Here is a 15,774-nt window from a genome sequence, read left to right on the forward strand (position 1 = left end):
CTACAGAGCGCTACCAGAACAGGGGCGTCCCTGTTTATCTTTAAGAAACTCTTGAAGACCCAGCTCTTCAGAGAGGATCTCCTATCATAGCACTTACCCTGTACCCCCCCTCTACTGCACTTTCTCTTTCTGTACTTCCCTCAATGTCTGCACTCTATTTCTACACTGTCACCTCTGACAGAGTCTGCCCAGTGGTTTTCCTTCTCTGTAGCTTATTATTAGCTTTGATGTTAGCCGCATTGTTAAATTCTCATTTGTAAGTTGCTTTGGATAAAAGCGTCTGCCAAATGCATAAACATAGCAGATCACGATTACAATCACCTGCTGGCATCACTTCTTGTTGAGATAAAACATTACATATCATGGGCTATTATTGCCTCTACACTGCTATACCATCATACGCTGTATGGTCCCTCTGATCTTCCAAAAACTGCTCCCTGTTTCATCATTTGTTGTCGTTGCACTATTTTCTAAACATTAAACAACATATTTTTTTTGGAAATCTGCTTGTGAATATCACAAGCCGGGTTAAAACCAATAGAATAGTTTCATTTAAAATTTTCATTACATGTGGAATTCATAAGACTGTGATCCATGCTTGGACATATTTCCATATTTCTTTCATGTTTTGTGTTTGCTTACTTTCAAACAGCTGAAACAGAGCTTTTGTTGAACAACACTGACATCTACTGGTTGAAAATGATTGACCAGAAATGCCAGGTTTTTTTTTTCTTTTTTCCCCAATTTGGCGTCACAACACCTGCAAAGCCAAGGGGGAAAGCAGAAATTGGTGTTACATTTAATTGACTTTCAATGACACATGCAAGCATTGTTTCAAATGCCTCATGTTTTAATTTCAACTAAGTCTAAGCATCTATTTCAACAAATGTCCGTGCTTCTAAGTTAGGACAAGTCGAATGAAAATAAGAAGTTCTGAGCATGAGAGAGCTAACAGGTGAGGTATTGTGTGAAGACTTGTCACCCGTGGTGAGAATCTATATAAAAAGTAACCAAACAGTTGCAAAACTGAGTTTTATAGCATGTACAAAATGTCATTGTGGGATTTTGGAGATTATGTAAAAACAGAAATAGACATATTTTGTCACGGCTTTTAATTTACTTTGTTCTTTAAGATAACTTGTAGATAGGTATAGTGTACCATCAGCTAATTGGAGGTTAAAAACACTTACGTGAGTTTATTTGCTATTAGAATAGAATATATTTTTGTCACTGTAGAGATTATTAAAATGAAAAATTAAATGAAAACTTACTCTGGGAAATATAATTTCTCTAGAAATGATAGAAAACCTTCGGCAGGGAGGAAAACGTGATTTTAAACTGGACTAAAACTAAAAACTAGAAAGAAGATATATCGATGCACCTACAAGAAGCAAGCATGGCCGAGCCATTTTTAATCTTTCTATCATTCATAATGTAAACATGTGTTGACAACCACATGTTAAAACACCATGATTAACCCTAACCCACACAGATAAGATTCACTTATCAAAAGCCTTTTTCTTCCGTTTAAACAAAAAGAATATATTAAGACATTGAATGCAGACAAAGCTTTTTCATCCAAATAAACATTACATCCATTTCAATCTTCACCAGACACTACAACAAAACAAAGTCATTGCAGAGGTGTCACCCCTGGATGAAACCGAACTTTATTTCAAGTCACATGAAAACCTTTAAAGGAAAATGCTTAAATGCGAAAAAGGCATTACTCTCTTTACAGTGTTCCTCTTTTCCTGCTGTGCGTTTGGGTGACAGCAGGATAAGACTGACCCATATTCCCTGCTGGGCCTATTGCCTTTCATAGCAAAGTGAAGGCCTGAAGCATGTGAGAGGGTGGAGGAAAGATAGTCTGACATGCCACAGTAATCTCCTGTGGACGGTATGTGGCGGAGTAAGGCAATAGCTCTACAGACAGCTGTCAGTGACTCTACTACAATCAGTTCTTCAACATCATAAGACATCTAATACATCTTCACAGTGGACTATCCTCTCCACCATAACTTGTGTTTTTGCTAAGTGACAGTGGAACAAAGGTACATTACAATCAGCTGCAAGCTACTGTACGTGGAGGATCTCCACAGCACCATTTGTTTTCCTTATTGCACTCTGTTAAAAAAAATGTTTGCACTGAGTTTCTCAAGTCTTACCCCTCTGTGTAGGACTAACAACTGTGATCAGTAGGGTCTAAAGCATCTAAGGCGAGAAAATAAGGATACCATCTGTTTAAACTGAACAGTAATGATGGTGATAAAAAGCAAGAATGTTCAAATTTCAGAGAAATCAAAAATGATCAAGGTCACAACCACACAGAACAAAGTAGCTTTTCTTTTAAAATACTAGATGTCCTTACATATACTTTTATAATTATTCCTTTCTGTAGCCTTGCAATGTGCTAAATAATATTGTGTTCAGATAAAATACAAATACAAAAATGCACCTTTGGTGTATTTGTGCCAAAGGGTGCGGCGATTATCAACAGCAAGTGCACTTGAGGATACTTTCAGTTTGAAAAAATTGCCTTGCTTTCTGACAAGCAAATACAAAAATGCCGGCTTGTGTGACAGTTGCCGACTGATCGTTACAGTCTGGTTCTGGTTCTGTTACAGCTGGCAAGGCCAATGAAGGAGGGCCTGTTGATCACGACTTCTGAGAAACTCTGGTTTTCTGTCGGAATTATTCTTCCTTGTCTTTGCCACCATCCACTGGCTTTACTGGCTCCGGATCATCCAACAGGGCCTGTTGTCGCTCCCTTTCCTTCACCAGCTGCACACCACAGTAGGTCACAAGCAGCACAGACACGGTGGACAGAGGGAATCCTGAATAATAAGGAAAGAGGGAGGAAAGGGGGGGAGGATCAGATTTAAGAACAGCAAGGTAGGACTTTGAAATAGCAAAGCTCTCTTTGTGCTTTGACAAGAAATTTGGCTGAGTCTTCGAGGGGCTGTACGGTGGTGTGGTGGTTAGCACCGTCGCCTCACAGCAAGAGGGTTCCCGGCAGGGGCCTTTCTTTGTGGAGTTTGCATGGTCTCCCCGTGTATGCGTGGGTTCTCTCTGAGTAATCTGGCTTCCTCCAGCCATCCAAAAACATGCATGTTAAATTAGTTGATGACTCTAAATTGTCCCTAGGAGTGTGTGTGGTTGTGAGTGGTTGTGTGTCTTGTTTTTCTCTGTGTGGCCTGTTGGCCAATGACATCTGTGTTAGGCTCCTAAATTGGACTAAGCGGGTAAAGAAAGGAAAGGAAAACAACATTTTGGTGAAGATGGGGTTCTTTGAGAGTCTCTTGCTTTTATTGTCCTGATCTCCCTTTGAGTGGCTGGGCAACAGAAAACACTAGTTAAACCTAAAATACACTCATGTTGTTCCCACCTTTGAAAATCAGTCTTCTGCCAACCAATTTGGCAAACTCCAAACTGTTCAGGGAAAGGACATTGTAGAGGATGATGGCCCAGAAGTTGGCGGCATTGAACACGCCCCTGATCCTGCGAGACATGGCTTCACCCATTCCTCTCTACACACAGAAGACACACAGACAGAAACATGCTAATTCTTGCTGACTCAGACTTGGTCACATCAATAAAGAAACTTGGTGTAATTGAATACCCAAGTGTTTAGCATATACTACTGACTAAATAAATATTCAAAGCAGAGTATTATTAGACATACTTAGAGGGAATTTTAATTATTTCTCACCTCCATGATAGAAAATGGTGGGAAGGAGAAGAACTTGGCCACCCACAGCTCAAAGTTGAGACCAAAGCAGTTGAAAAATGACCAGATGTAAACCAGCTCACATGGGCCCAGCCACAAGGTGGTGACAGCAAATGTGCAGGTTGTTGCAAGGAGTTCCTTGAAGATTTGTTCGTGATCCCCACCGATATAGTCATAAACATACCTGCAAAATTTCAACTCAGATTTAGCTTAATGATGCATCAAAGTGAAGTGACCTTATACTGTATATGGCAGGTCCTGCCATTTAAACTCAGGGATCTAAATTCAACCACTCACTTGCACAGCCAGTCATTGATGCCTCTGTCAAAGTGCCTGCAAAACAGAGACACTTTTCTTTAGATAGATACTATATGTTCAACCAGTTTAAAGGCTTAGTGCTGTGGAAAACTACTCAGTGAACAAAGCTGCACACAACTGTAGAGCCAGTCACACATACGTCTCGGAGAAGACATAGAGCATGGTGATACACTTGGGAGGCTGAGGAGGGTCCAAGTGGTCGAGTGTAGCCACAGTGTTGATGACACCAAACATTACAGCTGCTTTCACCCAGTCATACACTAAGTTGGAATACGCCAGTCCAGCTGCAAAGCACAGAAAAAGAGAACACACGCTGATGATAATTCAATCGTTTCAGTCCTAATAAAGCAAATGAAGAAATTAGCATGGAAAGATGCCATATGTATTAGCTCAAAGTTGCTTTAAACACATTAAAAGACTGAAAATGATGCTGACCTGAATTCTAGAGTTGGACTGTTTTATTTATTTTCTGCTCAGGTTTTTTAAGGCTTGACAGAAATAAAAGCTCCATGATGCAGTGGAGCATAAACAGAGGTTATATAAGGTTATATAAGGCTAACCAAAGCCAACCCTTCCCCTAACACTGCAGTGTTATGAATAGTCCACACACGATCCATTTGCTGCAAACTAGCTAAACACACTATCTAGCTGTGTGTCTGAAAACTAGTTAGCTAACTGTTCTATCTTCATGACAGAAATGTGTCTTTCTTGGATATCCGAATTTGCAGAACTTGGGGTGGCTACATACAGCTGTAGACAAATAATGAGACTTCATTTCTGACCAGTTCAAAGAATCAGAAATGTACTTGGTGGCCCCATACTGCAGTCGTTACGAGAGTGTATGAACGCAGTTATATACTGTGGATCAATATTGTGAGGAGCCAGCATCCCACTGTAGAGGTCAGATTGCTGTACACTAACTTTTAGAACCTAAGTTTTGGGAGTAATTACGGTCATTGGATGCTTTGTGGATCATCGGTGTTCAAGGCTACAGAGGACAGTTGAGGATCACCACCAAAACCTGCCTCAATTTTCCCTTGGTTGCTTGACAAACTTTTACCGGCGACTTCAGGGACCAGTATTTACACTAATACACTTCTGTGACAGGCAGATTGAGTTTCTCTCCACCCCACTGGCATGCTCACACTCCAAATATCTTAGCTGAATCTTTGGCAGGACATGCCCAGCGTGAGAGAGTTAAGTTCTCCGTGTAACAAGTTGGATAACTTAAGCAGTTCGTTTCAGTGAAAATGAACTCGGCTCTGTCTGTCCCATTAGTGAGGTTAATTTAAAGCATCTTAGTGTCTCAAAGCAGATCACACAGTTCCTTCTCTTATGATTTTGAAACTTAATCTAATAAAACTGGGCATTCTTTCAATCATTCGTGTCTGGCTGGGTGGTTAACAACACCTCTTTCTGTGATTTGACGAGCTCAGAATGTACTAGAATAAGACACTAAAGTGGGTTAGCAGTGATAAGACCACTCATGGACATTTATGAAAACCAGTTTAAGGAGAGGCTACGTTCAAAGATAAAACTACATGAAAAACATTTAGATAACATGTATAACATAACAGTTTGTAGGTACTGATTCAAACTATTATCACAAGCAAAATGCCTGAAATTACTGCTAATCATTTATTTTCCCCCTTACAGCACTTCTATAGAAAAAGAGAAAAAAACAATACAATCGCACATGACATTTACAAAAACGTACTTCCGCATTATCAGCGTGAGATATACAAGATCAATTTTTATTCACTCACCTAGACAAAAGTCAGGGAGCTTGGTAACCAGTTTCATGTCACTGGGTATTGTCAAGATGTAAAGATAGTGGAAGAAGACATCCACCACCAGAATAACTCCCAGGTGCAACAAGGCCTTGGTGGTGATGTTCCACATCTCCCTCTCCTTGCGGATTAGCTGAGTGTTGTTTGCCTGTGAAATACAACCTTTCAGTAATCTCCTCAAGTAGACTACAGTGGCAATTGTGTCACATGATACTATAAATATTAAATGACTATAGCGGTCAGAGCACTCATAATAGTTGGATTATGCAACTGCAATAGAATAAAATACTTTTTAACTGGAATTAAAGGGCAAATGCGCTACACTCTCTTTTACAATGAGTACTTGGCAATGACAACTGAACATCTACTGTCAAATATCAGCTGCTCACTTTTGATATCTACTTTTCACAGCACAGTTGTAGTGGTGAAAAGCATTTATTATAAGAATATCATTGCAATATCAAATAGATCTTTGTTTTTCCAGATTTAAAAATAATAAATAATTGATCTCATTTTTTGGCAATAAAATTACTCCCAAAACCTGATGTTATCACATGTGTATTATTAACACCATATTTCATTCTCTTAATATCACTATTGTTCAATAACACACTGAGTTCATTTTCAAGCTTATTTTTACTCTTGAGACCTCACCTGGACATGATAGCAGTCGAAAGTCATCACAGGTCCAAAAAAGAAGAATGGGAGGTAGAAGTTGTATCTCAGCAGGTCAGAAAAAGTGTAATTGCCCTCCTTCCTGTCACAGTTCTCAAAAGCAAAACTCATACAGCGCATGATGCTGAAGCCACAGCCTCCGTAGAACAAGATGTCTTGCAGGTCGAAAGAACCAGTCACCAAGGTCTCCTGCAGAAGGAGTCAGTTGTTGTGAGTATCTGTCATCAACATTTCACATATGTGCAACAGCAACGATTTGGCTGAAGACGGTATTGTGATGTGCATATTGACTTCTATGTGCAATGCTGTGTACAGATCTTCTTTAATGAGCCTCCTGGTCTACACGGTGTTCAAGTCCCCACTGCTCATTCCAAATAAGGGAACAGATCTTTCGGAGTTTGTGAAGCCTGGGTACCACCCAGTGGGAACCACCCACTCACCTGCCAGGAGTTATAGGGCTCCAGCTTGATGGAGGCCAGCGTGCCCAGACCTGCGGCTAAGCACATCCATTTCTTCTTCACCAGAGCAACGCTATATAGTATGATGCAGTGAGATAGAACCAGAGCCATGAAGGTCCAGCCCATTGTGATCAGGACTGCCAAACCACCATACAAGGCAAAGATCAAGGATCTGTGCTGTAGGTAAAAAGGGGCCAGCGTCAGTGTGACATCCCGAAAGGAATTGCTCTTCAATTAGAATTCAACACAACATATACGAAGGCAGTGTTAGTACGACACTGTTGGGTCTAAAACACATTAAGAATGATGATTAAACAGTAATAAGAAATAAATGTAACTACTGTCCCATAATCAGAAATGAAAATCATGACAAATGTTATAATAACAACAAGTTTATCAGTGTTACCTTACATCCATTTATACCAATCTTCATTGTAAGCATGGAACAAGACAGAAAACATGTTTAAAACATGATGAACAGTTTTAAATATGTCAACATATCAAGAATAATGATAACTTGATAGGTGCATTCAACAAACAAATCTCAGTTTAAAAGAGTGCAGGTCATGCCTATGCATCAAGTCAATAATGTGTTAGACTTTGGGCCATAAAAACATATTATGTAAATGTTTGTGTTAAATAGAAAATAGAATAGAATTCTGTTGAATTCCACTGGATCTAATTACTTGTATAGCCCAAGGCCTATTGATCACATCACTGCGTTGTGGCTTTGAAGGGAACACCACATACCCAATAAAATCTGATGGATGGCCTTGATTGTTGCAAAGCTTGTTTTCATTCGCAAGAGCACACTCACATGTATACATGTACAATACAAACATACAGCGGAGTATCGATTCTACGGACAAAGGAGACGTGCATTTACACCTGCATGAACATTCACAGCAGCCCGTTTAGTCAAAGACGCGCACGCACCTTCGGAGCTAACAGGGTAAATATCTTGGCAAAGATCACATGACCGGTGAGAGCAAAAAGGACATGATTGCGGAATGTAGAGAACCACATCACCCACTCGAAGTCTGCAACATCCTGTAATAAAGACAGATGCATTAGCAACACTTAACACCACTCGCTCGTGGCATTCTGTAGAGCAGCACGTACAGAGACTAACTATGAGAAACTCACCATTTTCCTGCCGAAGTAATACCATCCTGGTTTCACACTTTCTTTGAAGGCCTTTCTATTTACGTTCTCTGAATAAAGGGGATAAAATGAAATAAAACAGGATCAAATATAGATGGATAAACACCAAACAAAATGTACGCATTTGTGCATGGGGAGGCGAGTTTCATCAGTAACACAAGCTTATTTCAAAACATGGCAGAATATTGCTAAAATATCTATGCAGGGGAAGTGTCGAGTCCAAGCTTTGGGCAGCTTTATTTTTCTGGCACATAAAAAATATATATCTCACTAATGCTGTGCAAGGAAAGGAGCCTGCAGGAAATCACATTTTTTTTAAAGCTTTGCTACGATTATTGGATTATTCACATTATGAGTTTAGGGTGTGAGAGCACTATCTGTCCATTTGATAACAGCAAATATTACATAACACACTCGTTGCTGAGCTTTTATATTTTTGATGCTGAAATTTAAAACTGTACCGGTTATAATCTTTTCAGGGAGATTCATTTACTATGTGGCCTGAACAAAACACCACAAAATAAATTATGATGGAAACAAGCAAAACAGCTATTGTAATCATCAAAATATGGATGGTATCTGCAGTGATGGAGAGACATTCAGTGCACAGACACAAATGATTGGCATGCACCCCCGCAGCAGCTCCCACAGCTTTGCCTGCTTACATTAATGGCTGGGAAAAGGGACATCAAAATGTGAGGGTCATCACAGGGAAAGCCTCTTACTTCTGGGAATACTGCCAGACTTTTATTGCCAGGATGCACTGCTGTGCGGGACTTTATAAATGCCACCAGACAGGCCATTTCAGGAGACGAAGTGTTACGTTCTCGAGAAAACAGGGCACAAAGGTGACTGACAGCAGGACTCTGCCCGGCAAATGTGACGGCACAGACTGTGACAGATAGTGCCAGCCACCAGATTACACTCCGTCCATTCAGATCAGTGTTTATAGAGGCAAGCTTAAGCAGTTTATGGCCTGTGCAGATAGTTAACGTTGTTTCAGAATAATGGGTTTAGGTCAGTTGGTTTAGTATGTTTTAGTGTGAAATATCTCCAACGGGGACATATTGAGAAAAGGAGTAGATCATCTTTCAGTTGTCTTTGTATTACAGTAATAAGAACCAGGCTGATTCCCTTTGGGGAAAAGGTCTCTTTTTAATTTGCTGAGTGAACTTTGGTCCACACAGTTTTAGATCAAACTGAGTGCAATAATAGATGAAGACCCAGTTTTTATGATAAATTCCCATTGTTGCTGGTCTTTGAGTTCATCTTTTTTTATTTGAAATGTTGAATTGAATGTTTTTTTTCGCCGTTAAATTTGGTTGTTGGACCTTGACAGTGAGTATTATTCAGCAAACAGTAGATGGATCAGGTGAAGGACCGCTTCTTTATTTGTCCTCCACTTGTCCAGTTTCCTCATACATCAAGGACACACTGCACACAATGCAACCAAACAAAACACATTCCCCTGAAAATGCTCAGATACAAGGACTAGTCTGAAAAAAAAAAAGAGTACAAAAATCAGCTAATATCCAAAGAAAACCTTAAAAGACTTTCAGAAAACCCAGAGAACTGTTACCGGAGACTATTTTTTATAGGATTACAAGGAAGTCTGGCTTTTTTGGAAGCAAAATATAAAGAAATGAGGGGTACGTGGCCCAAGACTTCTGCACAGCACTGCGTGTGGACATTTCTTGACGGTGTTGTGCACTCACCACTTGAAGCTTCAAATATCCAACTGCCTGCCCATATCAATGCCCCTGCAAGTACCGCAGAGTAGAGATACAGCTCATATCTGGGGAGAGCAGCCTTGATCCCCATGGTGAATCTGTAGACTGGAGGCCTAACGGATTGAAAAGCAGTTAGCACACAGTATGTGACATTTTGTGTTCACGATTGAACACAAATAGACAGATACAAATTTGGACACATGAAAGTCTAATCATGTGAGCAAAGAATGTTAAAAGGTTTCTTGAATAAGTACTTTTTCTAATTGATTTTCAGATGCATTTCGAGGGGATTTGTAAAGATTTGGAGAGACGTCAGTATAAAAACAGGCAGTCCGCAAGCTTTCTCTTTTAAATATGTGATCCAAACCACTAAATGTGACTGGTAAGCAGTCAATACCATTTGATAGTTGTGGGTACATTAGACATTTTTTACATCAAATTCAACTGCAGAGGGAACAGCAACAGTGCACTTATGACAGGAGGTAAAAATGTATTGTCGACAACTCTTAACGAATGCTATTTTTCTTTATTTTAAATGGGGCGACATTTTACCAATAAGCCTTCAGGATCCACAAGCTATTGACTTAAATAGGACTGCAGAGCTCTGGCTCCTCGGAATCAGCATCGTCAGCTGCGCAACCCTACCTCTCCTTCCTATTATAGCTCTCGCAGTTGGTCGACCATACAGCAGGGCAGCTGCAGTGCTATGTGATCTGAGCGTCGCCGGAGACTCACTTCACAGAATAATTAGCACTGACTTGAATGACCAAGAATAGTGCACGGGAGTAAGAAAAAACTAAGGATGGTTCCTTTCCACTGCAGAATGGCGCACTTTCGCCCTGTTAAGTGTGCGTGTCATGTTCATGCAGCGCACTCAGATGAAGTTAAAGGAGTTGGACTAAGAAGTCTGGCATGCCCAAGCCAAGATGTAACCATGGCTGTGCAGGACCCCAGCAAAGCACCCTGCATACAAATTCAGGCTTACTGTTTCCCTGCCCCTGCACACTGATTAGTTAACACACATGCTTTTTACTCTGATTCTTATTATTTGGCCCTTTATGGGCAAAAAAATTGACTGTTTTTTTTTTTTTTACTAACCTTGTATCCGCTTCACGCTATCAGTTTGACAGCCGATGCGTTTAGAGAAAGACTCCTCAATAAAGAAATGGAAGAACAACGAGCGGCGGCTTCAGCAGGTTTAATTAATCCGTCTTGTGCGGGCTGCCAGCGATCACCAGCCTCGGTCAGTCAGGATGTTGCGGACTGAGCGAAAGGAGGGGGAGGAGGAGTAGGTGGAGGTGGGGGATATATTTATCCTTCACTACAGTACCGCAGTGAGGGGTGGTCCACACCGAGCCCATCGCATCTCACCGGAGAGGAAAAGCATGGCAGCAGCTGTAGCCGCATCAACAGTGCCCCAGACATTTTAAAAAAAAATAAATTGTGAGAATTAAAAACGGATTAGATGAGATAAAAGAAGTAAAAAGCTTCTAAAGTAAACGTGAGTTTATCTAAACATGAGCCTTTTGCGTTCTTGTGTCTGTTTGTGCATCTTCTTTGAACCATTCTGTGACTGTGAGAAATGTTGCATGTTTCTGTGGTTCTTTTAAAAATGCTATTTTGTGCCTTTTATTGCAAATTATGCCTCTAAGTATTTAATCTACATCTATTGTGGTCCTCGTGTCTCCTTATGTTGTGTTCCTTCATGTTTGTTTTGGACCACAATATTGGTTGAAGGATTTCTTTAGTTGTTTTATGTGCCCTAATCTCTGTCTCATTTTGGCTGTTTTGTGCTTCTTTTTGGAATATAGCCTTATGTATACTTATGTTATGCGATAAAACTAGTGGGGGCCCTGAGCCCTAGAGTCCATCCATCCATCCATCCATTTTCTATACCTGCTAAATCCGTAAATTCAGGTCATGGGGGGGCAGGAGCCTATCCCAACGGTCAATGGGCGAGAGGCGGGGTAAACCCTGGACAGGCCGCCAGTGAGCCCTAGAATGTTTGGCCTAAATATGGTCCACATCTGCAGCTTCCTTATAGACCACATTTGGCCATGATTGATGGTGTTGACTCAGAATGAATGTTGCTGCTAAGCCACAGATCCACCGAACATGGCCATGACCTTTGACCTTTCTTTTCAGCACTGTAGCCAGGCTGACAAAGAGTCCGACCTCTGTTGAGCCATGTATTCCTTTTACTCTCAGTAGTGAGTAGTGAGTTAGCTGCTTTACCAATAAAATAGTTTGTTAGAAAGAAGATTCAAGGAATCCTTCCCACTATTATTACTGATGCATCATCAAATAAAGCAGATTTAGAAGAATCTTTAGAACCTGATTTGTATTTAGACTTTTTCTGTCCATTCGAACTCTCTGAGCTAACAACAGCAATAGTCTCTTCTAAACCATCAACTTGTCTTTTAGACCCAATCCCAACCATACTGTTCAAGGAGGTTTTCCCCTTAATCAACACTTCCATATTGGATTTGATCAATCTACCTTTGTTGACAGGCTTTATAGCACAGCCTTTTAAGGTTACCGTAATTAAACCTTTATTTAAAAAACCTACTCTTGATTCAAAAGTGTTAGCTATTTATAGACGAATATCTAATTTCCCTTTTATGTCTAAAGTTCTTGAGAAAATTGCTGAAGCTCAACTTTGTGAAAATTCACACAGAGATAATCTGTCTGAAGAGTTTCAGTCAGGATTCAGAGTGCATCATAGCACAGAAACAGCACTGCTGAAAGTTACCAATGATCTCCTCTTAGCCTCTGATAACGGACTTGTGTCTGTGCTTGTCCTGTTGGATCTCAGTGCTGCATTTGATATGATCGATCACAGCATTCTATTATAGAGACTCCAACATGTTATTTGGATTAAAAGAACTGCATTAGGCTGGTTTAAGTCATATTTCTCTGATAGATTTCAGTTTGTTCTTGTAAAGGAATAATCTTCCTCACACATCGCAGTAAGTCATGGAGTTCCACAGGGTTCTGTGCTTGGACCAACTTGTTTCACTTTATACATGTTTCCTTTAGGTTATCTTATTAGACAGCATGACGTAAATTTCCATTGCTATGCTGATGATACTCAGCTTTACTCATCTATAAAACCAGATTAAACCAATTAGTTGGTCACACTACAAGCATGTCTTAAAGACATAAAGAGCTTGATTACTCAGAATTTTCTGGTCCTAAATTCAGACAAAACTGAAGTTTGGTCCTTTGGACCTGAGAACCTCAGGAAGAAAATGTCTTCTGATATACTTACTCAAGATGGCATTTCCTTGCCTTTTAGTACTATAGGGAGGAACCTTTGAGTTATTTTGGACCAGAATATATCCTTTGATGCACATATAAACAGGTTTCTAGGACTGCCTTTCAAATTTGTAATTTTACCAAAATTAGGACGAACATCCAGTCTCAAAATGATGCAGAAAAACGTGTGCATGTGTTTGTTACTTCTAGATTGGACTACTGGGATTCTTTATTATTGGGCTGTCCAAACTTTTCCCTGAAAAGCCTTCAGCTGATCCAAAATGCTGCTGATGTTCTGATGAGAACTAACAGGAAAGATTGTATTTTTCCAGTTTTAGCTTCTTTATAGGCTCCCTGTTAAATTCAAAATAGCATTTAAAATTCATCTCCTCACATATAAAGCGTTTAATGACCGAGCTCCATCATATCTTAAAGATGTCATAGTGTAATATTTTCCAAACAGAGCACTTTGCTCTCAGACTGCAGGTTTACTTTTGGTTGATAGAGTCTCTTATCAGGCCCCTCTCTTGTGGAACCAGCTGTCAGTATATGTCCGGGAAGCAGACACCCTCTACCTTTAAGACTAAGCTTAAAAAATTCCTTTTTGAAAAAAGCTTATAGTTAGGGGTGTCCCATAGTTATGCTGATGTAGGCCTAGACTGCTGGGACCTCCCATGATGCACCTTTCCACACTCTGTTCTCTTTTTTCTCTCTTTGTACATAACATTATTGTTGTCATTGACTTGTGTTTCTCTTTCTCAGCAGAGGGGTATTCCACGAAGCTGGCTTAGCGGAAAGCCTGGCTTTTCTCGCTACTTCTGGCTAAACTTAGAGAGAGTTCCGTCCCATGAACGTGGCTTATTTGAATGCCCGCTGAGTAACCATGGTAACTTATGCCGCTGAACTAGCCTGGTCCAGGGCAGGCTAAAGTTGAAGCTTAGCTTGGCTGCATCTGAAAGAATGTCCGACCGGCTGGAACAGACTCCCGAAAGAAATGTTCACCTAGAATTCTGAAGATTGTGGATGGCATGCGTACAGAAGAATTTTGACCTCTGTCCTTTCAGGCTGCTGCTCCACATTTACAGTAGCTGATAATGTAAAACAACCTACTGGCTGAAGTATTTGCATTAAGTTCATCATCTCCCTCAGGCGATCATGTTATCGGTGCACTACACTGTGCCCATGTACACAGGCCCCTGCTGGACCCGTGGAGGCTGACTATGTAAACCGAAATTTTTTCCATATCCTAAATGTACAGGTACACTTGGGGATAATTGTCCATAGACTCTGAACTGGATTTCTCATTTTGAAAAATACCACATCAACCCCTTTGAGTAATGCTAAGCAATGTTACATTTATGCCCTGTGAAACCAAGTACCTCATCATTGACTCCTATCCTCCGTGCGTACAGATGATCTGTGATGGAGGTCATTTCATTTCCAACATTTGAGGCTAAATGGCCGGGATCAGTTCATGATTCTAGGATCTTCCGAGCATCCTCACTGGCACAGAGGTTTGCACAAGGCGTGAGAATTTTACTTACCCGAAGGAGTGTACTTTTGAAGTAAGGTGTATATAGCATAGGCAGAATTTTGGTAATCTAATGAGAAGTCAGGTGTAGAGGTCATCTTAAGGAATTTAAAGTGCTCGTCATACTTTATTATAGATAGCCATATAAGGCACACATTGCCAAGTCTTAACACATGTATATCCATCCAACATTTCTCTTATTCTGCAGGAGAGTTCAATGGTGTCCTGCTTGGGGACAGAGGCTATGCATGCTGGCCGTACCTCCTCACGCCATATCCAGGAACAAGGGCATGCACATGCACATGCACATGCTACAACAAGGGCACGGATAGAAATGACCTTTGGCAAAATTAAATACAGGTTCATTGCTTAAAGTTCTCAGGCACCATGGCTGACTTCTGACAGAGCCATCTTATATTAATAGTATACTTCATATTTTATACATTTTGTCTTGTGGACAACTTTTCAGGCTGAAGTCTGAGTCCCTGGAGGTTCCAGTGCCTGAAAGGACTCAGTTTCTCCTGACACAGTGAGGGACATATACAGGGACACATATTTCCTTTGATCCTTATTGTTGTGACCTTTGAGTTAGAACTTCTTTTCATAATTTAGCATTGACACAGTAGCAGTTTAAGTCAGAGCAAGTGTAAGAAGGCTAAATGGACAGAGATGATAGCTTGATCTTTTTTATTTTCAGTTTCTTCCATATCTAGTTTGGTGCTCTCTTTATTGGACAGACACATTTCTTCAAAGGCTACTTACCACTCTGAAATATTTTCCTGTACTTTACCTTCACTTGCTGCCAGGTACGCTTTTGGCTGTTAAGATTGCTCCTGTTGAGATGTAACAGTGAAAAAATAATATCTGGGTCACACACACAGGATAATATAGTCACAAAGTATGATGATGCGTGTCGATTATTGGGTTATTAATAAAGTGAGCAGGGCCAGTATATTTGTGCTGTACATCTCATACAGAGACAATTCAGCATGCTTTATGTAAACAAATTATAACACAAAGAGGAGAGCATAAATACATGAGGACAGTAAAATAAATGTCTAACAATTGACAATGGTATGAAACTTTCATAACTTACGCGTTTAGTCTGTCGGCAGTTGTT

At 40.3% G+C, this 15,774-nt stretch overlaps 1 protein-coding gene across 2 annotated transcripts; it reads right to left on the reverse strand.

Annotated features, from left to right (window-relative positions):
* Positions 1 to 1,633: 1,633 nt before the first annotated feature.
* hhatla (hedgehog acyltransferase like, a) lies at positions 1,634 to 11,147 on the reverse strand. 2 transcript variants are annotated; one of them, XM_075483851.1, is made up of 13 exons: positions 10,964 to 11,147; positions 9,851 to 9,978; positions 8,118 to 8,185; positions 7,908 to 8,021; positions 7,378 to 7,398; positions 6,954 to 7,148; positions 6,493 to 6,702; positions 5,815 to 5,986; positions 4,188 to 4,332; positions 4,028 to 4,063; positions 3,713 to 3,914; positions 3,389 to 3,530; positions 1,634 to 2,837 (listed from the first exon to the last, which is right to left on the reverse strand). In XM_075483851.1, exons 2-13 carry the CDS (start codon positions 9,954 to 9,956, stop codon positions 2,695 to 2,697), a joined length of 1,554 nt encoding a protein of 517 aa, XP_075339966.1. In that variant the 5' UTR covers positions 9,957 to 9,978; positions 10,964 to 11,147; the 3' UTR covers positions 1,634 to 2,694. The 2 variants fall into 2 exon arrangements, with proteins under 2 accessions (XP_075339966.1, XP_075339967.1); XM_075483852.1 differs by lacking the exon at positions 7,378 to 7,398.
* Positions 11,148 to 15,774: the final 4,627 nt, after the last annotated feature.

The sequence above is a fragment of the Odontesthes bonariensis genome, chromosome 14 (assembly GCF_027942865.1).
Source record: "Odontesthes bonariensis isolate fOdoBon6 chromosome 14, fOdoBon6.hap1, whole genome shotgun sequence".
Lineage (NCBI taxonomy): Eukaryota > Metazoa > Chordata > Actinopteri > Atheriniformes > Atherinopsidae > Odontesthes > Odontesthes bonariensis.

What these genes read in the sequence shown, in the direction of transcription:
- hhatla (XM_075483851.1), bottom strand. Translation starts at nt 9,956, where the DNA reads ATGGGGATCAAGGCTGCTCTCCCCAGATATGAGCTGTATCTCTACTCT. An exon ending in GATATTTGAAGCTTCAAGTG is followed by an intron (nt 8,186 to 9,850) that starts GTGAGTGCACAA and finishes CCCTTTATTCAG; the next exon opens with AGAACGTAAATAGAAAGGCC. An exon ending in CAGAAGACTGATTTTCAAAG is followed by an intron (nt 2,838 to 3,388) that starts GTGGGAACAACA and finishes CTTATTATTCAG; the next exon opens with GATTCCCTCTGTCCACCGTG.